We start from the raw sequence: 24,971 nt of genomic DNA on the forward strand, positions 1-24,971 counted from the left end.
ATTGTAAAAAAAATAAAATAAAAAAGTTCTGCCACATGAATGAGAAGGACACACTGGTTGGCTTTTCAGTGCATCCTTACATTATATACATACAGTACAATGAGCAGATAGCTAGATGTGCAGTGTGTTTCTTTTCTTTTTTACAACGGTAGCTAGCTAACTCTCAGGAAGCTGTGTACACACTAGTGTATTAAAGGCTCACTGAGGAAACAGTCGGCAAACGCAACTCTCAAGATGTGGTCACGTTATTCCACAGCATGCCGTCTTGGCAAAAGTTTGGGGTTTGGGATAATAAAAAAAAAATAATAAGCACTGCTGCTGCTGGTTTTCCAAGCTGGGCCTTTAAGACAATATGAAACAGCCCTAATGCTGAATCTAATGATGCTGTCCATGCAAGCTCTGCACCGACCTTGGCCTACATTTATCAACCATGTTAGGGTAGGAACGCTGGGCCCCCATTCAAGAAATGTTTATTTTACTTTAACCGTGAAGCAGTATTTAAAAAAAAACCTCATCCATCTGGTTTAGCAGGTTTTTCTTTTTGGTCATTTATGAACTAATATGGAGATTTTCTTTTCTTTTTTTTTCCCATCTGAAGTTTGCAGAAAGGAGGTAGCCATGTCTCTCATATGGCATATATTGTGATCTCCCATAGTGTGCATCTCTTCTGTGGGGAAACGTTCACAGGCCCATGCAGGACATACTGTATTTTACAAGAAACCTTGAAAAAGAAAAAATCGACAAGAAAAAAGAAAAAAACCTGACGGCTGAATGGTCACGTCAGGCTTCCAAGCATCATTTCCTGCGTGATCGTTGATCTGGTCTCCTCTCTGGGTAATCTGTTCCTGAGGACTTGATGGTGAACTGAATAATACCTTATACTTAACAAGGAACTGACAATACCTTAACCCTGATGAGCACATATTTGTACCACTCCAGGTGCCTCTAAGAACTCTTGATTTCATTCAGACGTGGTGCAGAACCAGCAAAACAAGTAGTGACACTGTAGTTTGTTTTTTTTCTACTGAAGACTACGAAACCCTGACCGAGCTCTGAAGACAGATGGACTTTACTGCAGATTTGAGGTCCATTCAGTTTCAACTCAAAACAACAGAAACTGAGGCGGGAAAAAAACAACAACAATTAAGAACATGTATTTCCCCGACTGCTGTTAAACTTGATTCGGAGGGAACCTTTTTTTTGATATCGAGAAACTGAAGCGAGAGCAATTGTGTTGCTTTTTTTGTTTGTTTTGTTTTGCGATCTTTGTGGATCTAAATCTGAATTCACCTCAGTCTTGAATCACAGAACCGTCTACAGATGTGAAAAAGATAAAAAAAAAAAAAAAGAAGATGATATAAGGACACAGTTGATGAGAGGTAACTTCTGCTCTTTATTGACTATGTAAATGTCATTGATATGTTAATGATTTCATCATAGTTTTTATCATGCAATATCATGTATAAAGACATAATGGTGGGGGAGGGACAGTGATGGGGCAAAGATGAATGAATATGTCCAGTGACTTATGTTATTATTATTATTATTATCATTATTATTATTATTATTAGAGTTGACTTTCTGTTAACTCCTGAAATGCAGTTGTCACCAAAATACCATCGACTATCATGTGTTAACATGGAAAAAAATAAAGGAGAAATAATCAGTTATTTTGTTTTGTATAACAAAGGAATTATATACTGATATTTGTCAAGTACTTCTGATGAGATCTTTGTTTTATGTGTTAACTGCAGACTCTTTGCTTTCTGTTATGGGTTACTTTCGATGTTTTTTTGGTACGGCGTATGATGATTGTCGTTCTGTCACATCAGACTTAACATCTCCCATTCAAGTTGGACTCTCTAACGGGTGACTGCTTGTTAAAATCTCAACCCCCCCACCCCACCCCACCCCACCCCAAACAATGAATGAGTCTCTTTCTAAAGTTGCTTGATTGTGGACAAGTGGACAGAGTCGGAAAGAGGCTTGTTGCTTTTCATGGATTATGATGACATGCTGATTTTTGATTTGAGAATTACAATGTCTAGTTAATTCCTATTTGTGAATAGTATTCCAACTCACCATGACAATTTCTGTTATTGAAACACATTTTGAGAAGGTCGAATAAAGATATTTTACATTCAAAAATATTATTGCGACCGATTCAAATTCATTTGGAAAGTGTGTAGCTTGCGTCGCTGGAGGCTCAGTCTTGACGGCTTATTTGTGTAAAACAGCAGCATCCTTTACTGATGAAGCATTCAGGTAACTAACATTTCGTCCAGTCATTTTCAAGATTACTGAGACATGACTTGACTATTAATAAACCTAATAAATGAAATACAAAACAAAACAACAAATAAATACAGGTTCATGCCACATAAGTCTTCATAAACAGATACAGATAGGTCTAGTCCATCCACAAGTATGCTTATGTAAGTGTATAGTTGCTTTGAAATATACAATCTATAGTTTTTGTAGCTTTAAAATAAACCTTTTCTATAGTTTCTAGTGTACTTTAGGCAAGGGCCTTGTTTTATAGAGACCGCCATCTTGCACCACTCATGTTTCATGGACCTGATGTGGACAAATGCGTGGACGCCTCCAGTTTGACCCGGATAGAACGGCACATGCTCCGTGTGGTACAACACTTCGAGTCAAGTCTGTTTCACGCAGTTCAAAAGACACAAGGGAGAAGACAGTAACCACGGAAACGTCCATGAGGTTATAGGTGGAAGTCCACTGTTACCCACACATGTACTTCTCAGTGTTCAGAGAGAACAAAGTATGACACACTGGACCTTTAAAACAAGTTATTGTGGGCGGATGTGTGTGTGGTGGGTTTCTCCGGGTTCTCTGGTTTCCTCCCACACTCCAAAAACATGTAGATTTGGGGATTAGGCAAATTGGACACTCTACATAACCCTGAGCATAGGTGTGAGTATGAAAGTGGATGGTTAAACTGTCCAGGTTGTACCCTGCCTTCCACTCTGTGTCAGCTGGGATTGGCACCAGTGACCCCCCCCCCAGACACAATAAAATAATAATTCTACCAATTTTCAATAATAATAGTCTCAAAACTCTCATTAGGAAAAAAAATGACCGATATGGCCTTTATTTGCTCCAGTTTACAGAAAATGTCCTTAAACAGCACACAGATGATGATGATGATGATGATGATGATGAGAGCAACCTGCAGCTCTGCCCTTGTGCTCCTTCTTATTCCTCCTCTATTGAGTTTGTGCAGCTTGTACACCAAGAGGTGAAATGCTGCCCCCAAGTTCCCAATCACATTTTGAAGTCCGTGTTCACAGTTCAAAACATTGAAGAGCAGCTTCCTCAAAGCAGCTCAAAGTTCTCCACCCAACTCCTCATCCTCATCCTCATTCCTTAATCCTTCTGGATTCTTCCTCTCTCTCTCTCTCTTTCTCAAGTAAAATTGTGTGAGGCCGTAATAACCTGAATCTAAGAAAAAGCTAAAGAAAGAACCACAGGGCCACTGCACACAGATGCACACTAAGTGGGTGGCATAGCCTAAAACCTGGAATCCACAGCTTGTCGCAGTAAGTACTTGTAATTAATCATCGGGTACATCGTCTGTGTGGTCTGCTTTTACCTACTAGCACACTTTTCACCTGGTGCTGTGTGTTGTGTCCCTTTATGAATTAGGATGAGACTGTAGTCAGCACCAGGCTGGCCCTTTCGACACAACTAAGTCTGTAGAGTTCTAAAAGCCTCCAGAGTCTCCCTGCTATTATTAGCTCCAGTGAGGCGGTTATATTTTTGCTCGCGTTTGTCTGACTATTTAAACCGTATTAAACGGTTAAGGAAGGCCAAGGGAAAAAAAACATGATATTTTAGTTGTGATCCATATACTTTTTTTTTAATTTCAAGGACTGTGATGAGTGCATTTCTCTAGTTTGGGCTTGGAACTGACACACTAAAGCACACAAGTCACAGTTTCACCGTTATTTTGTGCACATACATTAAGGATGAATAGGAAACAGGCAACAAACACCATGGCATAATATTTACATGATTCTCTCGTGGTACAAAAAGAAGGAAATCAAAGGGACAGTTCAGGTTTGGCTGCACTGACACACACTCTGAGCTGTGTGCGCCCCCTAGTGGCCTCCTGTGGCTATGACCATAAGTAGCAGTTAAAAAACAATAAAAGGAGGTAATGAAGCAAAAGAAAAGGAATTGATCTGGAAAGAGAGGAGAAAAAAAACCTCGACGTCAGCGACAGCTATGACTTTCTCAGTCTCAGGTGTGCGAGTAAATCTCGAGGAAACTCAACCCTGTGAGGCGTGAAGTGCGTTTATTTTGTGGATGTGTATCAACATGTGTCCAGTGTGTGTGCGCGCAGACCCAGCAGCCTCTGTGGTTAACTGGCAGATGGCATCACAGCATTAACACCTGCGCTGCAAGGTTCTGCAACAGCTTCTTTCCTCAAGCTGTGAGAGTCCTAAATACCCTGACACCACACAGTATCACACCGCCGTAATTAGAGGACACACACTTGACATCTAGCACTGGGCTGATGTGGCTGTACTTTACTGCTGTGGTTGCAATTATTGCACTATTCTTGTTACAGTGTGTTGACTTTTTTAGGTATATACAGTATATATATACATATGTATATATATATATATATATATATATACAAATGTATATATATATATACATACGTATATATATATATATATATATATACATATACATATACATATACTGTATATACCTAAAAAAGTCAACACACTGTAACAAGAATAGTGCAATAATTGCAACCACTGTATACTGTCTTGCCCAAGGACACATTGGCACGTTGACTAGCAGGGTCGGGAATTGAACCCACAACCTTCAAGTCGAAAGACAAATTGCTCCACCACTGAAGAATCAATATGTTGAATTAGCATTTTTTATCTCCTCCTGTTTGCCATAGTAACTGTCCTAAATTCCAGAAATTTGATGAATTAAATAATAATAATAGTAATAAAGATATCCCCAGTATAGATTCAACCTCTATTTTCTTTATGTGAATATAACTTTAGTGCTCACACAGATAGGTCATATCTTCATTCAAAGTTAGGATTAATTCTATATGGCATTTTAAAAGAAAAGAAAGAAAAAAAAAGATGGGAGTAGTAATACTTGTGCAGAATTCACAAAAATATAGTGCTTTACCTCTATTTTTGTTCATAAGAAAAATGCCAAGAGAACTTGGAACTGTGATGTATATCCAAAATTTCACAAATTCAATCCGATTTATTTAAAAGTAATACTTTTTGCTCAGGTGTGTTGATATAGTTGGTGAAATCAGAATGCTTATAGGTTGTGCTGAAAAAAAGGATATAAGTATCAGCACACTGTATATTGTACATTCTTACAGCCTCTGTATACTTTTTAAAATGGGGAAAAAAAGCAGCCTAAATGCTCTGTGTTTTAAGGGTTAAAGCTATGTTTTCACCTGAAACATCAACAATACAAAAACATCTGTCTCTCTGCCAAGTCCCTACAATTTAAAACAAAAATACTCCAATGTATATGTGCAACATTTATTCAGTCCGTATTAACTTTTGGTAATACGGACTGAATTGTGTTCTGCAGCAGTGTGAGATGTGCTTGCACTAACACTGTCCTCTGTTGTCTGAAATGTCTTTTGTTGTTACTTCCTTGTCAAGTCTGACCTGTTCCATCGTCCCTCAGCAGCTTTTGATATTTGCATCAGTACCCGGCAGCCAGAAAAGATCCCAGTGAGGGAATATATAGCTTGATATAACATCGGCTCCATGCAAACAAAGTTGTTTCCTTGAGGAACTGAAGAATTCCAGCATGTGAAGATGTTTTTTTTGTATCAAACTATGTGTTTTTTTTGTGATCTAATGTACTGTTATTATGATTTGAGTAAAGTGTTAAGTGGGCCTATAACGTTGGTCATGTGCAGATGTGGTGCCAGTTTAGAGAGAGAGAGTTTAATTCAGATTTGACCCATGAGCTTGATCTACAGCTGCCGCACAATAGCAGGTGTCCTGAATGGTGAAGCCTCAGGACTGAGATTTATTACCACAGTCGCTGTTTCACCCTCCCCACTGGCAGAGGTCTCGTATTTCTATATTCAAGGACACTCGTTCAAAATAGCCGCATCTGTCTGTCTATTGTCATGTAAGTTTACTGATCCCGCTCCATACTGCAAATACTCCAAACTAACCACTAAAATATTCATTGTTATTAAAAAAAAGGTGGGACAGGGGGGGTATAGTTCACTCTGACCAGAGGCTCTGCCCTTGAAATACTTTGAAAATGTCAAGCTCATGTGTTTATTGGGAAATGGATACCAGTGACCTGACAAGTATTCTCTGTGCCATCCTGTTTGTTGGCATGTGACCCTGTGAGCTCTGTGTAGTCATGGGCTGATATTAGCTTCCTGCTGATGGTATTGGTTTTGTTACGTATAATAATTGACAAGGGAAATGACATTATTGTAATGGTGAGGTACATTGCTGATTGCATTGTTAACAGTTGTTTAGTTGAAGTCCAGATGTTGAAATTGACGGAGCAGATTATTGGAATTAGATCACTTTCCACGAAGAAAGCAACACTTTGTGAGACTAAAATGAACCACTAACTCAAAATGCACAAAGTGGTAATATAATATTGATTTAATCATTTAAAAAAATATTGTATTTTATTTGTTTGAAAATACACTGTTTTTGTTTGTTCTGATTCTTTTGCATTTGCACTCTGTGATTTGTCTGTCATGTTTTTTTTTTGTTTCTGACCATGGGCGGGTCTTAGGAAGCTGCCTTCTGATAGGCTACTGAGTTTCGGAGGCGCAAAGAACAAATCAGGGAGCGTAAAGAACAAGTGAGAGAGCGCAAACGGAAAAGAGTCGGAGCAAACAGGATTCCAATTATTGCATTTTCAAACAAATAAAATGCAATATTTTTTCAATGATTAAATCAATATTTTATTTGCAATTCTGTGTTGTTTGTCAAAGTGTTAGATTTATTGTTATCATCTGTTATAAAATAGCAGCTTTGTCCCTATTCAGTCAGACAGTGCCACAGTGTTACAATGTGGGTGACAAATGTTTGTCTTTTTGTGAGGAGCTCAACTTAAAAATGTCATTTCTATGACATGATTTGGGGATTGTTACGACTGAGTGAATGACGTGTGTGTGTGTGTGTGAGTCCAGGTGGATGCTGGGAGCTGATTGGTCCTGTTCAGGAGAAACCAGCTCAAGAGGCCTGATCATCATCCCAGCTGCGGTGGACTTCCTTGAACCAGTTGCGCATTGAACCACGTTTTTGTGGTTGGTTTTAATAAACCTTTAAAACGGTTTGGTTTACTTGTTGCCGGTGGTTTCTTGGCAGTTGGGACGAGGGAGTGTCATTATTCATGTGGATGAAGGTTTAGTCATCTTATTCTATGATTTACCCCTACCTATATAGCTACTGTGATATTATTTGTCCCTCCAGTTTATAAACTACTTGTGTTGTAAATATCGATGAGTAAAATTGGCAACCTCTTCATAAACCCTCTTCAGAAAATGAATGGTTCTAACAGTATCTGATATAACTGTTCAACAAATGTGTGTTAACGTATAAATGTATATATCCTTACCTTAATCATCTAGTTTAATTCCCACCTCTGGGGAAAAAATTTTCTCTACCGCTTTGAACGCGAGGATGTCCACAAATGAACAAGCGTCCTCTGTGGTTGAAAAGATCATGGAGTGGGTGTGTGCACTGTGCAAATATGGAGCGTGGTGCAGTCAGCAGTGATTATTGTCACATTTGCACCAGGTGCTGCTGGGAAATGGCCCTTATTTGGCATTTCCACACCACTTAGGAGCTAGGAATGATTGTAAGTCTACGAACTCTGTCATGAGGGCATTTTTAGCTCCCACTTCAGGGGAAGGGGATTTTTTTTTTAAGCTCATTTGGAACTGGGAGTGGAATAAGTATACACCGATTGGCCGAACACATAATTGATTATACGTAGCATCAGGGGAGGTTTCTGTAGTTCTGCTGTTGTGTTGCACAGATGCGTCGCACTGGTTGTGCGAGCAGAGAGGAGGTCCCACACAGTGGGTAGGTTCTGTCCAGTAGCGAGTTCCTTCAACCCGAGTTTCAATAACTGTTTGGTCCCAAACCCCTGCGTACCATCAAAAAACCCTGAGCCACCACTTTAAAACCCACCTTCATTGACATTTACAGACCTCTCTGTGTAAGTCCTTATCACTATCATTAAAATCCAAATGAAGTCATGTCTAAGAAAAGCCTGAGCTGTCCACTATTGTTGGGAGGCTTCTGTTGTTAACCATTTATAGCTCTCTCTGTCTCTGTCTCGGTGTGTGTGTGTGTGTGTGTGTGTCTCTCTCTCCCTTTGGATGTTGTGGGATGAGTCAAGATCTTTTTTAGTGCCCCGCTTGTCCAGCACCAGACTGAAGCAGTTATTGCCGCCTGTTTTTGTGTTGCATCTCTTTGCAGCAGTCCCTTCAGTCGGAGGCCCAGCACTGACCAGCAGCCATGGATGATGTATATAAAGCAGCGGTGAGTACAGATTATGCCCAGTGCCGTGTTTCTCCATGTCCTGATATTTGTGTTTTAAAAGCATGTATTATTTAATTCTGTGTCAAACAAAAGACAAAAATATACAAACACACTTGTTATTATTACATTTATAGAGCAGAGCTTTGAAGTATAGCTGCTTCTTTGTGAGGCTGGAACTCAGAATTTTGTTGAGATTGTGATCTTTGACTAATTTCTGCATTGATAACATACTTAATCTAGAATTAACAGTTAAGAAAAACAATTTAGAATGATAAGAAGTGATTAATTGTCACAGAATAACAGTTTTCACATTTGAATGCTTTAATTTTTGCCCTTGTACCTTTTGGTAAGGACACTGAGGTCATGTCCTTGGTTGTTATTTTTTTTTGGACAGTGCTGCATTTTATTTGCTTATATTTATTTGTAAAGATGACAATGACAGTGTTACAGGGAGTTAAATGAAAGTGTTAACTTTCCAGGGAAGGAACTTGTGTTGCTAAATCACAAGTTCCTTCCCTGGTTCTGCAGTCACATATGTAACTGATCACTGAAATTGAATAAATATTGGGTTTTTTGGGGGGAAAATGTGTATTTTTTTTAAAGATAAGAAGAATCTGTATATTTTCATTCAACAGATACAATAGGTGTATCAGGCTGCTGCGGTGGTTAGGTCACATTTCTGTGCCTGACAATAGAACAAGCAACAGCTGGACACTTCAGGGTGGGAAGAGAAGTGACAGCTGCTGGCTATTAAAACAAATGGGCGACGCCAGATACCCCCACCTGCTGCATTTAAGAGCAGTGCAGTTTTGCAGAGCTGCCACAACAGTGGTGTGAGCAGCACAGCGCTCAGTTCTACTCCAAATGGAGTGAGCCCCAGTCAAAAGTCCTCCTGTGTGCAATGTTGATCCTGATTCTGTTTCGTTACAGGTGGAAAACTTGACAGAAGAACAGAAAAATGGTAAGGAAATTACAATTGGACAACACATAACATTAATTATTAAACATTAATGTCACTCTCTGAGGTTAAATGTCCAAAAAAACGAAAGAACTAAACCTCCCACTCAACCCTTACAAGCTATTATTACAGGCTCCCTTGTTGAGACAGCGCTATAAATACCTTTGAATAAATTTGAATCGTGATTTCAACACAACTGCAATCTGCAAAAAGGGGCCTGCAAATACTTTCTGTGTGTGGATGAGACAAGATGGCTTTATTTTATCTACTTATCTTTTACTGAGTCCATTTTAACGCTCTGTATCATCATCAATCGTCTGTGCAGTGTCATTAATTAAAGTAGCCAGCAAGATAATTGGCACAGCAGCTTTCTTTGGCATCTATTTGGGACTCTGATCACCCACTGTTGGAAAAATGCACTCTTCTCCCTTCTGGGTGGAGATCCAGGCACCCCAGGGTTAAAAGCAAGAGGTTTAAATTCCCCTTTGTCCCGATGCAATAAAATCTCAACTTAAACAGAATCAGATTTTATTCTTTTTATTCCTTTTATCCTTGCGGTTGTTTCCGTTGTACAGTTCTAAGTGAAATATGAACCAAAATCCACGTCACAGTCACTGCTATCACTTTATTTAATCATTCTGATGAGAACATTTTCACTGACACACCGGATCTGTATATGTAATATATTTAATAATATAATATATAATAGATCCTCCTCTATTACTCTCTTATACTTTTTAGGTTCCGTTGCAGCTTAAGCAGTCAGTCGTGTAGCAGCAATACTTTATTATTTATTAATATTTTTTCAACCTCAAATGTAGGAGCAGAAAACATGAGTTTACTCTGCTACTCTCACCTTGTGAGAAGCCACAACGCCTGTTGTTAAAAAAGTGCACGTTTGTAGCTACAGTGTGAATAAATAGATGAATTCTCTCCTTGTCACAGACACAGTCTCGTAACAGACGTTGTTTTCTCCTTGCAGAGTTCAAGGCTGCATTTGACATCTTTATCCAGGATGCAGAGGACGGCTGCATCAGCACCAAAGAGTTGGGGAAGGTGATGAGGATGCTGGGGCAAAACCCAACCCCTGAAGAGTTGCAGGAGATGATTGACGAGGTGGATGAGGACGGTACGTCGTCGTCATCACCTGCGTTCGATCGCCATGTGAATGACCATTTCTATGACATTCAGTCGTCATAACTATGTCATTGTGCATTTTCACAGGCAGCGGCACGGTAGATTTTGACGAGTTCTTGGTCATGATGGTCCGCTGCATGAAGGAGGAGAGCAAAGGAAAATCAGAGGAGGAGTTGGCTGAACTTTTCCGGATGTTTGACAAGTAGGTTTTCAAAGTATTTATGGGATAAAACAATGCTGACCAGGAGAGTACTATAGAAACGGTTTGATGTTGATATCACAACCTTGAGTATCTACCGATACCAATATCAGTCCAATACCATAATTGTACACCTTTTAAAGCTGTTCACAACACATTTGTGCTGATGCATCTACCACCTACATCCACTTTAAGCAATTTTAAAGACGTAATTATCCAACTGTGAATCAGATATTCTTCTCCCATAAAAAAGAAATAAGCAGGCCACAACATGACTCAGCTAAAATGCTGTTGCTGTTTTATTTTTCTGATATCTGATCCAGTGATTTTATATAATCATCTCGGCTCATCTCGAAGCAACTCTCTAAAAAAAATAATAAAATAATTCCTCTTCTGATTCCTTTGTTTCGTGTGAAGGAATGGAGACGGTTACATAGACCTCGAGGAGCTGAAGAACATGCTTGATTCCACCGGAGAAGCCATCACAGAAGATGACATCGAGGAGCTGATGAAGGACGGCGACAAAAACAACGACGGCAAAATCGATTACGATGGTATGTCAATCAGCACATTGTGACAAACACATTGTACCAAATACCAAATTATTATTTAAAGAAGACATTCACATCTTCATTATTTTGATGTCAAATAAAGAGAAAGTATTTGTATGGGGACATGTCAAGCTTATAAGTTGCAGTTTATATATATAGTCAACTTCCTCTGCTGCCAACATAATCATAATCAGAAATACTTAATAAATCTGCGGGGGGAAATCAGCTTTTGTCACAGCTACTGCAGCGAAGAACAGAAAGCGAACTGGGGTTCAAAGAGGGGAATAACAATCAAAAACTGTACAACTGTGTCACGATATGTTAAGCATTGAATTAATAGAAAATAAACACCTAATATACATAAGATACATAAAATAAGTGAGTAAAATTAGTGATCTGAGTTAAACTACTATATGAAATGTGCATATGAACAGTGTATACAGTGTAGGATATACTTTTACCAGCGTATTTAATGAGGTTGAAGTGACGACAATAGCTACAGGACTTTTAGTAAGACTCAATAGTGTTTAAGGTCATATGCATCATGAGAACAGGTTTCATATTGTACAATGAAATTATCTTACGAGTGAGTTAATTTAAAGGCTAAATCCAGCACGGATTCTGCCATTATTTTGTCATCTACACAGTATTTCAGTGAATTGAGTGAGTGGTTTTCTCTGTTCTCTGTCTCTTCTCCTTTTATTGACTTCTTGGTACCTTGGTCTCTTTCTCTTTGTTCCCTCTGACAGAGTTTCTGGAGTTCATGAAAGGCGTTGAATAAAGGATTAACCTGGAGGATTTACACTGCGGCATCTCACCTCCGATCATCCGAGGCTATGCCTGAACACATACCTTTCACCAGCTTCGAATGACAGAAACTATATTGAGTCAAAACAACACCCTCAAGACTGTGGAAAAAAAAAAGATATAAATGTACAAAAATATGAAGGCTATTTTCAATTAAAAGATATTCATTGTTGTATATTTTTGTCTGGCTTATGTGTTTCAATGTATAAATCCATAAAACCACATTTAAAAACGTATAGATGAATCCAGCGTAGAACACTAGTTCATTTTCTACCTTTTTATGTATTTTCTGGATGATGTTATGTTCTGTATTGGGGTCAGAACACAGCACGAAAAGAGTTAATTTAATCTTATATAATAGGCCAAATAGAAACATAAAACTAAGAGTGGAACATTGCTATATATTTATAATACAACTGTCCAATGTCACTATGACAGCTCCATATCACATTTCCAGTTTTCACAGTATTTATCACCTTTTTTATTAGCATGCCTGAGGGAAAAGGTCAGGAATTGTCAGCGAGCAATGTCAGAAACCTCAAGGTCAAGGTCAATGTAACTTTATTTATGCCTGAAGGTAGATTTGGTTTACAGTGAAGTGAGTTTGCTTCATCCACACGCACATACAACTCTTAGCACATATGATGATAAAGTGACAACAGTGTTTCATACTAAGAGATGGGGATGAGAAGAACAGTGAGAATAAAAATGAATAATAAAGAGAAAATATAATACAGGATAAAAACCATCAAAGCAAGATCAGAATAGTTTAGATAGATACAGTAATTGCTGGGTTTTGGTAGTCACTCTGATGGCTGCAGGAACAGGGCCATCCTTGTATCGCTTGGTTACATAACAGTGAATATAGATCTTCTCTCTATTACCACATATGAACATATACAGTAGGAGATTCCCAAAAGGTAAGAAACCAATCAGCAAACATTACCACGGTACCACATATTCTGCAACTCTGGCAATGCTCTAGTTGTTAATTACTTTTTTTGTTATTATTATTATTTCCAGCGTAAAGACTGTCCTTTAGCGATATGAGCTTCAAATAGTGGGCTATGTCTTGCCCTGGATGTATCATATCCATCTATCTTGATTGATTTCATGCCTTTCCAGAGGATGAATAAATCCTGGAGTCAAATCAAATTTTCATTTGAAGATGTAAGCAATCAGTTAGAGGCATGGTTTGTTTGTGTAAGAATGAACCAGTACTCACAATTACAAATCACAAATGTAGTCCACTTTTTAAATCTCAAGTTCATCAGGTCATGTTAGACTGAGTATATCAACCTTCTGATGAACATTTTCCCAATACCCGTGTAAATTTGGACAAACCCATAACCGATGACACAGCTCTACCTTGTGGCCACAACCTCTCTAACACAGTATCAATGAAATTGTCATATTTGTTAGCTTTTCTCCCTATTTTACTTTATGATTTTTTTATTATTATTTAATGTCTCATTCCTTTATCTTACAACACTTTACTTTTACATTTATTTTGTTTTATATTTTCTGTAAAGTTGTACCTTCGTTCGCTGAACAGTATCTGTCTGTATGTATCATATTTTTTCGATATGATTTTAAAAACACCTATTTCCTGTCACGGGACTGTTTCTTATCGGGCATTCTGGGAAATGTAGTTCATGAGAACTCAACTGCCCTGTTGTTCGCCGCCACGGTAGAGGAGAGGAAACTCTACCTCCCAGAGTGACTAGCCTTGAATTTCCTTATTTCTTAATTTCCACACTTAACAAGACGCACAAATGTCATTTTTTTTACGTTGGAGGTAGACAGCTGTGTTCTGGTGTCGCTTTACTGCAGCAAGACGCTTGAAACGTCTTTTTTTGTAGCAAGACAACTATATAACGATTGCTTTTTCTGGGATGTGAGGAATGGCAGCGTTGCTAACTAACTGGAAGCTAGTTTTCTGCCTTCATCCCTGTGAAACCCTGACTAAAGCTAACTGTTTTATTCGTTTCAAATCACACCGCTAGCATCAGATGTGCTGCTAAAATCTTGTCTTTTTTAGCCAGTTGTCATCGGAGAAACTTCAGCGATGGAGGAAGTTGACAGAATTTTGATTCACGCCCTCAACCAAATCGGCACGTAAGTATGGGCAGCTATTTGTGATCGATTAGTGTCAATTCTGCTGCACTGTGCTGGTAAACCAAACCTCAAGTTATTGCAATGTCAAGCTAGCTGACTTGTGCTAAGTCTGGTGATTAGTAACTTCCTCGTCTCAAACCTTTCATGTGATGTTTATTAGCGTTGACTAAAGTCAGCTCATGATGGCATCAGGCGTGTGTGGATTGTTTGGCTAAGTTTGTCAGCTTGTACTGAATATAACCCTTATACACAACTGGCCACAGCCTCCTCAAGTCCCTGTTTTGTTACTAATTGAATATAACATGTGTAAGATTAAGGCTATTCTGGTATTTTTCTAAATACTAATAGATCATATACAAACATAGTATTCTAATAATAACATAGTACACTCGTCAATATCATTTAACAATTATTATTATTATATAAAGCATTACATTATGGAATACATAATGTAAATACTGAACAGATATAGATAAACACTATAGCTAGTTAAATAACAACAACAACAGCATGGTAGTAGTGATCAACTATATAATTACTACTAATAATTAAATGGTAATTATGTCATCATACTAATGATGTAGCTACTAGTATAAAAGGTAGTCACTAAGGTCACAGCTCCCTATATTTCAGACCACTTTGGTGAGCAAAAGTATAGCAAATTTGGTGACTTCGTAGCAGTCAAAAATTCTTCACTCCGATTAAATCATCCTGGTTAGAAATGAAAAAGTAATTTGATTATGACGTGCACATACTTCTCGAAGAGTACATGTATACACGTACACCATTTGGTAATGGATTGGAAGCACTTATAACGAATAAGTTTAGCTGAAGTCGATACAGCTCTGTTTTAACTTGAGCCAACATTTAATCTTCAAATTAAAATGTCTTGTATCTGAAATTGATTTGATATTATTTGGTAGTGAATTCCATAATTAACAGCCTCTTGCAAAAAAAGCAGGTCGTCAAAACATAGAATGACAATGGAATATTTTAGTTTTCATTCATGGTGCTCCTAGTTACTCCCTCAGTTATTCTGACAAGTCTTGTGTTGCAGTTAGTTTGGCCTTTGTAAACATAGCTAAAATTTGGTTGCATAAACTACCTTACAGAAAATGTACCGAACCTATGACCCATTGTCACGACCAGATGTGTTGCAATCTTCATTTGTGAAGCGTTATCACAGCCTCTTTCAGTTCTTGTTTGAACTGAAAACGAAACATTTTTATGTTCTATAATTGATTACGGTGCAACGGGCTGGATTTGATGGTGTCAAATGATCCTAGAAAGAGAATGACACACTTGCACACTGCACAGCTAGGTTCTGTTCACAGCCTTTGCAAAATCTGGAGGCTTTGACCAATCACAGGGTTAGGGCTCTCCTATTGGCTCTTCTACTACCAGTAACACTGCTCTGCATACAGGACCCTTCAGAGGAAGGTTCGCTACATCGACACTGGCAACAATTACCTACAGTTAGACTGAGTCAGCCTGTAAATCCAGTCTGTAACAGAGCCTTTCTAATTACCTGTAGGTTTAACTCAACAATAAACAGTGTTTTTACTGATCCTGCCTACAGCAGCTTTAACAGCTCTGCAACAAGAAACACTTGTCAGGTACATGTTCCTGTATTTTTACTGGAAACATGGGTGGGTTGAAACAAAATATCCAATATTCTATGTTGTTTAACTGTCCAATCCAGCTCTGTTTATATAGTGCTTGAGTTTTTAGTTTTATAAACAGATACATCGCTGTCCTGCCATGAGGAGGTAGCTCAATAATTTGAGCGCTACTGCTAAGAAAGCTTGGTCACCCCCAGGTGTTCTTGTGTGTACAAGGATCGACTAATAGCTGCTGATCCTTTGACCCCAGTGACTTTGAGGGAACGAAGGGTTGTAAAAGATTGGCAATGTATGCAAATCCATTAAAAGATTTAAAAACAAATAATACAATCTTGAAATGGATCCTAAAACGTACATGGAGCCAGTGGGGGAAGACCAGGAAAGAGGATATGTTGTCTCTAGGCAACATATCCCCTGTCTATCTACTGCTTTGCCTGTCATTAGTTTGTGTGTTGGTGTCTATCTAGAAGTTACAAGTAGAGCTGAAAAAATTAATCGATTAATCAGTTATTAATCGATTACTAAATTAATCGACAACTATTTTGATAATCGATAATCGGTTTGAAGATTTTTTTCATGATTAAAACAATATTTCTGATAGTTTAATCTTCTTAAATGTGAATATTTTCTTTATTGCTTTGCTCTGGATAACAAAGAAATCATTAAGTGAATCATTTTGGTTTGTGGACAAAACAAGACATTTGAGAACATCATCATTTCCAGGTTTGACAAACACCGATCAACATTTTTTAAGGTTTTCTGATATTTTATGGACCAAACGATTCATCGATTAATCGAGAAAATAATCGACAGATTAATCGATTATGAAAATAATCGTTAGTTGCAGCTCTAGTTACAAGAAATACCAGGAAATAAAATCTGAAATTTTGAACAGACAGCCTTATGTCAAACCCAGAAACCCTCAGATTACAACAAAAACAAATTGATTGCCCCCCCCCCCCCCCCCAAATACACTGCCAGTGACTTATAATTTGATTTGTGCCCACAGGGAGGTGAGTGAGGAGATTGGCAGTGTCAGTCAGTTCAGCAGTGAGCTGATAGTGAAGGCCATTGTCAGATGTGTCCAGGTGATCGATCCCGGCCTGGGCAGCGCACTGCCCAGCTCACTTCCTCCAGGCATGTCTGCTCGTTTCAGAGTGGGCATGAGTCTGGCACAAGCTTGTCAGGTAAGATGCCCCTAATTTTAAATGGTAAATGGGGGTTAGGGGATATGAGGGTTGCGGGATATGAGGGTTGAGGGATATGAGCTTAATATTATGTCACAATACTCCAGGGAAATTTACAGTAATGATCTTCATGACAATAATGACATTATATGTGATTTGATCTTTTCCAGTGTGCTGATGACTTCATTGTGCATTGTTGATGTAGTATACTTTAGTGACACAGCATAAATTAACATCGTCTTATGAAATTCACCTCACATTTTTACTGCAAGTGTAAATAAATAGTGCTAGTCCTAACAGACGTTCATTAAAACTGGAGACACAAAAGGGCTTTGACTGTCTCCTGCGTTTGCCCATTTGAAGAAAACAAAACATTTATACACTTCTTAAAATATACTGTAATAAGAAATCTATAACTCTTGGTTTACTCCATTGCTACATGATATTACGTATATAATTAGACAACCTCTAATTAAATTAATAACCTATTATTTTTTTGTATTTGCCATACTACAGAACACATGGTGGAACAGTCGGCGCTAGTCACTCAACAATGTCATGTGTCATTTTTGATTCCTAGGATATTGGGTATAAAGGAGAGATTGGCTACCAGACTTTTCTCTACAGTAACGAGCCAGAGATTCGCTCCCTGCTCATGTTCCTGGTGGAGAAGCTGCCCAGAGAGAGTGCTGAGACCTCAGACCAGCCAACAGGTACAGAGACCACCAGTCTATCATCCGCACAGTTTCATGTTAATGCTCCACAGGAACAAATAGAGATATTGATCCACATGATAGCTATGATAAAATCACATAGAATCATTTTTAGACTTGTACAGAGGTAAGAGAGGCTCACTGGAAATCGAGTTTGTGGCAACTCCAGCCAATGACTTTAAATAGCATCGTCACAGCATCGACTTTAGACTCTCAGAAGTAAGAAATGAGGACACTCTGTTATTCAGTCACTACTCCGGAAATGAGAAAATGGTGCGGCCCTCTGAGCATCTCATTCAGGTCAGATTTTCGCATGGTGTTTTTTTCTTATTTGATGAGTCATCCGAAGTTGTGCTGTCTTCCCGCAGGTAAATCTGTGGTCCTCCAGAGAGCCATCGCCGCTGCAATCAAAGCCCAGCTGTCTGTGCCCTGGCTGCCTGTAAACTGCAGACTGCCATTGCACACTGAAACACAGGTACATTTGTCCAATACACGACTATCCTTTGTGGTGAACAGCAGGAATGTGAGAAAGGCAAGATCTTGTTGTGTTTTTAGCAAAGCATCTAATGGTGCTTTTCCATCACACAGTTCTAGCATGACTCGACTCTGCGCGCTTCGACTCTACCCAATTTATTTTGGCCACTGATTGGTCAGAGAGTATCGTCACTGGAAGAGTCATTAGAGCGACATCCGACACAAGAATCAAGATCCGTTGAAAAGACTTAAAAATTCTGAAAACGCAACAAGAGGTGCTGTCGCTGGTATTTAGAGACAGCACTGCTGAAAGCCAGTTATCGTTCAGGGACTTTGTCAGAGTCTGCGCTCTCTTCGGTACTCAACTACTGAACTCTTTTTAATTCACTGATTCTAATGATTCAGTACACTGAAGAGAACTGCTTTGCCGGCTTTGCTATGGACTCACTAGTGTGTGTGTTTGTGTGGAAATGTGCCATAAATACTTACAAGCAGAGCCCAACTGTTTGACAAGGTGGACAAATAAATCAGTTGAGAGACTACAATTTAAGGCTAAACCATTTTTTATATAAGTATCACATTTTTTAGAATAATCAAATTGATTGATTTTTAATTATCAATTATTCTCATTTTCATTTTCTTTTAGAAATGAATACTGTGTGCTATTTGTGCAGATCTGTGAGAAACAAAGATATATTCTTCTTGGTCCATCTTCAATATTGCGTCTCCTGCATTTTGAAAATAGCAGTAGGCCGTATTGCAATTTTGATGAAATGTAACCTGCACAGAGAGAAAGTTACTTACAAGTTGCATCTTCTTCTTTTTTTCCTGTGCAGAGTGCAGGAGCATTATACAGCTTCCATGCTCTGCCCCTCAGTCTGTCACACTCTTCTAAAGGCCCCAATAAAAAGCATCTGAAAGGTAGGCCTCCTCCTATACTCACTGTACTGTATTACTGTGCTTGTTGCTTTCATTGAAGTTGTTTCTGTTTAAAAAGGCATCACATCTGCTATGGTGATGCCTGCTGTGGTAAATTTTGTGACCACCAAATACGTTTTGGAGCACTTAAAACAGTTGAAACGTTGCTGGCTTCATTTTAATTTCAGAACTCGAGTTTGAGAAATGATGATTCTGCTTTTATCAGTCTGGACCACAAGGTGTTGACTTTCAGTTGCAGTTTCACCTCGTCATCGGTATTAATAATTAAAAGATATCCCTGTTATTGCTATTTGTTTTTACTTGTTACCTGTATTTTCTGAGTTGGAAGTCTGCTTCCTCTTTATGGACGCAGGTTATTTGTGAATACAGAGCTGAAACAATCATCCTGTTGTACAATGAAAATGAAGTGTAAATGTAAGGGAGGTCCAGGAGTGTGTAAGTGTTGGCTTAGTGTTTGGGAAATTGTGTAGGAAGAGAGAAAAGCTTTTGCTAACAAGGTGACCGCATCATCAATGTACTGCTCTAACTAAAAAGAGGGCTGTGTTGTGTTGTGATTTCAGAGGTGAAGGATTACCAACGGGACTTTCTTCTTCCTGTGACCGCACAACTTTCCCATCATGCCTCTCTGGCGGCGTCTATACTGGAGCAGCACAGCACTGTACTGAGTGCTGCTCAGGAGTGGGACAGTGAGTGGAACAGTCAGGGACTCCTGTCTCGCCTCACCCCGCAGGCAAGTCATCACACTTACTCAACAACAAAAACATCCATTAGCTTTACATTTGGGCCCTGTTTGATAAACTGACTTTTCCCTTGTCCTCAATACTGTGGTTTGGTATTTGAATGGATAGTTTTGGCCCTCCGCTTAAAAAAAGAAACTTTCTTGTACATAAAGACTACAAATGCTCAAAAAATGCCTGTCCAGTAGGTGGCGATAAAGTCTACATCAATGATCCTTCAGAAACCCGATAACATTGTTAGCATGTGCAATAGGACGTCGCTGGAATTGTGTGTATGTGTTAAATACTCAGGATGACTACTGTGACTAGTTAAAACGGTGAAACCTGTAATGTTAGTTGTGGATTGTCAAACTGGGTGAACAAGTAGCAGTTTCTCTGTCCAATCAGAATAAGAACAAAAAGCTTCCCTTCATGTTTGACATTTAAAAATGTATCTAAAAGACTTTTATTACTGATACACCGCACACTACGTGTGAATATGTACACCATGCATATATGGGATTTACATTAGTTTTTTATTTGAACAGGAGTATCGCTCCAGGAAACTGACCCGACTGCGGAAACGCATCAAGGAGCAGCTGCGTTCTACTGCACTTCCATCTCCTGAAAGTGCCTTCGGTAGTTCCCATTCAAGCACTGATCTGTGTGAGCTACTGCAGTCCTTCAGTAACTCTGCCCCCTCTGACCACGTCCTGACCAAGGGCACCCACTTCACCCACACGCAGAAGTTCACATTCGAGCAGGTGAGAGCCCTCACAATGCTCAAACTACTGTCAGACGTCTCTGCTCTGCAGTGAACTGTCTCTAACTTGAGTCGGTCCGTGTGTCCTCCAGGAGTCGGCAACGGTAACCAGCTCCGTCCCCACTGGGCATCAGTCAGACGGTGACACCCAGCACCGCCAGCAGGAGGAGCTAGCGTCACTGCAGCAGCAGCTCCAGCAGCTGTGCGGTGAAGTTGACCAGCTCACAGCAGACATGAAGCACATGAGTGTCACTAACACACAGGTAGAAAAACTGACACACACACACTTGGCTGAACCAAATGTTCTAATGACGTAACTTATGTTCTAAAATGAAGCTGTTTTCTTACATGGTGTATTTGCTCTCGTAAACAAGTCAGGGGAGTACGGTGGCCTTTACTGACCAGAAAGGATGTTGTTTTTTCTTCTTCAAAATGCAAAATAATGTGTTCAGGCTCCAAAACATGATGTTTTTTTTTTTCCATGTAGGTATTAAATGAGCTGAAGCAGAAAGAGCTAACGAACAATGAAGAAGAGGACAAGATTGAGATGAAGAAGAAAACAATTGACTGTTTGCCCGACACTGATAACAGCCTGGTGAAGCTTCAGGTAGGACTGAGTGAGATCAGTGATAATCGACAGAGACGACAGACACCGTCAAACTCAAAAAAAAAAACATTGTAAACTTGTTTTTTTTATCCTCCAGGCTTTAGTGGAAGCCAGTGCTAAGCGGTTGGTGAACCTGGCCTCTCAGTGGGAGAAACACCGCGCTCCTCTTATGGACGAACACAGGAGACTGAAAGAAATCTGCAGCAACCAGGATGTAAGTGTTCACCGCCTTTACAGCAGATTTTCAGCGGACTTTGTTTTTACGATCACAAAAACATTTAAATTCTGTCTGAACATGTCTCTCCATGTTTCTCAGCTGGAGTCGTCCAGAAAGCTGTCTGAGATCAAGTCGATGCATGAAAAAATCCGTGTCTCCACAGAGGAGGCCAGGAAAAAAGAAGACATGTACAAACAACTGGTAATTGACCACATTTACAAGTGTATTCAGGTTAAAAGTTACTGCATATCAAAGCGGGTTGTCTGAACAGACTCAGAACATTTTCTGCACATTTAGTTGGAAAATGAGTTGAATTTCAACGCCATGCTGAATCATTTGAATGTGTGTCCAATTTGAACCGGCCTGTTTTCTTCTAATTTAGGTGACGGAATTAGAAAATCTTTCCCAGGATGTGTCTCGGTCTGCGTACACACAGAGGATTCTGGAGATTGTCAGCAACATCAAGAAACAGAAGGAGGAAATTACAAAGGTAATAAAGATTGTGTGCAAATGTAAAGAAAAGTACCCAAATCCACCAAATTTGATTAATGGCCTGCAAATCACATCAGCAATTTAAAAATGGCAACATTTTAAGGGGAAATTGTGCTAACGTCAGTATCATCACTGCTGCTAATCTCAGCCGTGACATCGATAACTCTGTGTTGATTTTCTGTGGCAGATTTTGTCGGATACTAAGGATCTCCAGAAAGAAATCAACAGCCTGACGGGAAAACTGGACAGGACCTTTGCTGTGACTGACGAGCTGGTCTTCAAGGTCTCAGAGTCTTATAGTACAATTATATAAGTGTAACGTGATAAAGTCTGACGCACATGGGCTACTCGTGCTATTTTAAATGTTATTTTCATGGAATAACCCTGTGGAGTTTTGTTTATAATATAAACAGTTAAGTTAACAAGTATTTGAACACAATTATCTTAATTTTGTGCAACTCCACTATGGATTTTAGTCAGTGACCAAAGTATATGACTATGTGTATATATATTTTTTTAATGTGTCTGTTTATGTATTGTTTTTGTTTAGGATGCCAAAAAAGATGAAGCTGTCCGCAAAGCCTACAAGTACCTGGCTGCCCTACACGATGTATGTCATCATCTTTTTCTAAATTCCTTATACTCAATTGTACCTAGGTTTTTTTTTTATTATTATTATTATTATTATTATTGTTGTTATCACATTATCGTCTTTCTGTGTTGTGCTTTACTATAGAACTGTAATCAGTTGATCCAAACCATCGAGGAGACGGGTACAATACTGAGAGAGATTCGAGATCTGGAGGAGCAGGTATGATTCGTTCACTCACGATGATCATGTCATACAATGTCATGGCATTTATGAAATGTTAATTGATACAGAACACTGGTTTTGATTATATTTGATCAGATAAAATACTACTGCCCAGTGTCAGAAAGCTCAGCTTCAGTTGCAGTTTATAGGTCCTCCTCCAACAGGAGAATGACCTCAAATACACAGTTAAAAGCAGCTAAGAAAGACTCCTAAAACACCAGACTGTTCTGTAAGGATCCTGCACAAGTCCTGATTTTAATCCTATTCAGCATCAATGAGAAGGTTTGAAAATATAGTGTGAAGAAAAATGCCAAAATGTCTTAATATTAGTTTTAAAAAATCGCTGTCATTTCATTTCAAATTGTCCTCAGATTGAGACAGAAAATGGAAACAAAACCATAGCTAACCTGGAGAGGATACTGGAGGACTACAAGGCCATTCGACAGGAAAACGCTGCACTCGCTGCCAAAGTCAGAGAAGGCTGAAGGTCCGTCGCTCTGCTCCGCCCGCTTATGCCGAGGTTGTTGTGAAAAGCTGGAGCTGTAGATGCACCAGGAGGAGACTCGATCAGTGCTCCAGGTTTCATACTGAATCTGAACTTTTTTTGCATTTAAATGCACAGACTGTATGTACGGATGGAGAAGACACTTGGTTTATTTGATTTCAAAGTGATTTCTGACTGGCTGAGCATGCTCCGAGGATTCATGCTCCCGTCTGGTTGTTTTGTGACCAAGATGAAACCTGGCACTGGACAGCAGAGGGCGCTGTCGGACCTTTTCAGTGTGCAGTTCCTATTGCTGTATGCAATGTTTTCAAATCTTGATTAAAATGAGATCTTTAAATTGTAATTTTTAATACATTAATTTTTCCAGCAGACGGACATTATTAGTTCACTTGTGTTACGATTATATTGAACTGAATATGTTAAGTGGTATTTGAATGTAGTTAATAATGTTGTCCAACCACAGGGGCAAAATATTGCCGTATACCTGGCACCAGCTTAATTAAAAATGCCTTACATACTTGAATGTTCATGATGAGTAGGCCTGTCATGTGGAATTTTAAAAATGGCAAACGTATTATTACCTATTTCTATACTTCCGTAGACAAGGTTAGCAAATTTGCCACACGTCGAACAATAAAACATGATCATAGTGATATATCTTCCATTTTCTATTACTGCAAAGTACATATTAACCTTATTTAGTTGTAGTAATCCTTTATTCATTGAGCTACCAGGGTGAGTGTTGGCTACAAAATGTGTTCTGAAAACCAATTATTGTTCTGACATGTATAGATAGATAGATAGATAATTACATATACATATATATATATATCAAGATAAACTATTGACTCAGTCCCAAGAATAATGTCCTTATCAGAGCTGGACATCTGCACAACAAACACGATATTTTCCTCATATAACATGAACATTTATACTAATTTGGATTTTACATGCGAGTCATTAATAAACCTTAAAATCAGTTTAAACGAATAACACTAATTCCTTTTTTTTTCTATAATATATTTGACTGTGTTCACCACTGTATGATTTGCCAGTACAGTGAGTTTTGAGTTGAAAGAAGTTGATGAATGAATGAATGCACGTGCAACAATATATTTTGATGGCATTTTATTTTCAACATTAATCTAGAATTGCAAAAAAATGAATCATATCAGCATATGCTGCTCAATCCAAGTTCATTTGTCCAATTTTTCAACTTTGAAATTTAAATATGAGTCCAGATTTTTTTTTTCCCAATTTGCATTTATATAGCAAGAATATAGCACACTTCAATGTTTCCTTACATCATACTGGCTCTCTAACGAGGGGTTTATTTTGTAAAGGGCATTTTCAATCCAGCACCACTAACAGCACCAAATATTTTATTGTTCATCAAACTTTGCTAACAATTAAACGCATGATTTCACAAGACATTTGCCCAAGTTGCTTATATAATTGAAGCTACAGCCATGATAAATAAAGCTTATATATTGTCAACTGGGACAGCATGTTCTTCTGTTCTTCATGTAGAACAGAGGAATTCCATCTTTGTTTCTATAGTCATGGGTACGGGCAGAGGTAAAAAAAAATTTCT

The 24,971-nt window shown here is 38.7% G+C and overlaps 2 protein-coding genes across 2 annotated transcripts; both read left to right on the forward strand.

Moving 5' to 3' along the window:
- The first annotated feature begins 8,152 nt into the window (after positions 1–8,152).
- On the forward strand, positions 8,153–12,385 carry LOC131468696 (troponin C, slow skeletal and cardiac muscles-like). Its single transcript, XM_058643219.1, has 7 exons — positions 8,153–8,232; positions 8,496–8,558; positions 9,489–9,519; positions 10,499–10,645; positions 10,741–10,855; positions 11,270–11,406; positions 12,153–12,385. Exons 2-7 carry the CDS (start codon positions 8,535–8,537, stop codon positions 12,182–12,184), a joined length of 486 nt encoding a protein of 161 aa, XP_058499202.1. The 5' UTR covers positions 8,153–8,232; positions 8,496–8,534; the 3' UTR covers positions 12,185–12,385.
- A 1,537-nt stretch (positions 12,386–13,922) lies between these two features.
- Positions 13,923–24,490, forward strand: ccdc22 (coiled-coil domain containing 22). Its single transcript, XM_058642804.1, has 16 exons — positions 13,923–14,328; positions 16,960–17,137; positions 17,718–17,850; positions 18,219–18,325; positions 19,161–19,245; positions 19,824–19,993; positions 20,528–20,743; positions 20,835–21,005; positions 21,230–21,349; positions 21,447–21,563; positions 21,666–21,767; positions 21,949–22,056; positions 22,246–22,341; positions 22,609–22,668; positions 22,795–22,869; positions 23,244–24,490. Exons 1-16 carry the CDS (start codon positions 14,279–14,281, stop codon positions 23,355–23,357), a joined length of 1,902 nt encoding a protein of 633 aa, XP_058498787.1. The 5' UTR covers positions 13,923–14,278; the 3' UTR covers positions 23,358–24,490.
- Positions 24,491–24,971: the final 481 nt, after the last annotated feature.

Source organism: Solea solea, chromosome 11 (genome assembly GCF_958295425.1).
Source record: "Solea solea chromosome 11, fSolSol10.1, whole genome shotgun sequence".
In the NCBI taxonomy this organism is placed as follows: Eukaryota; Metazoa; Chordata; class Actinopteri; order Pleuronectiformes; family Soleidae; genus Solea; species Solea solea.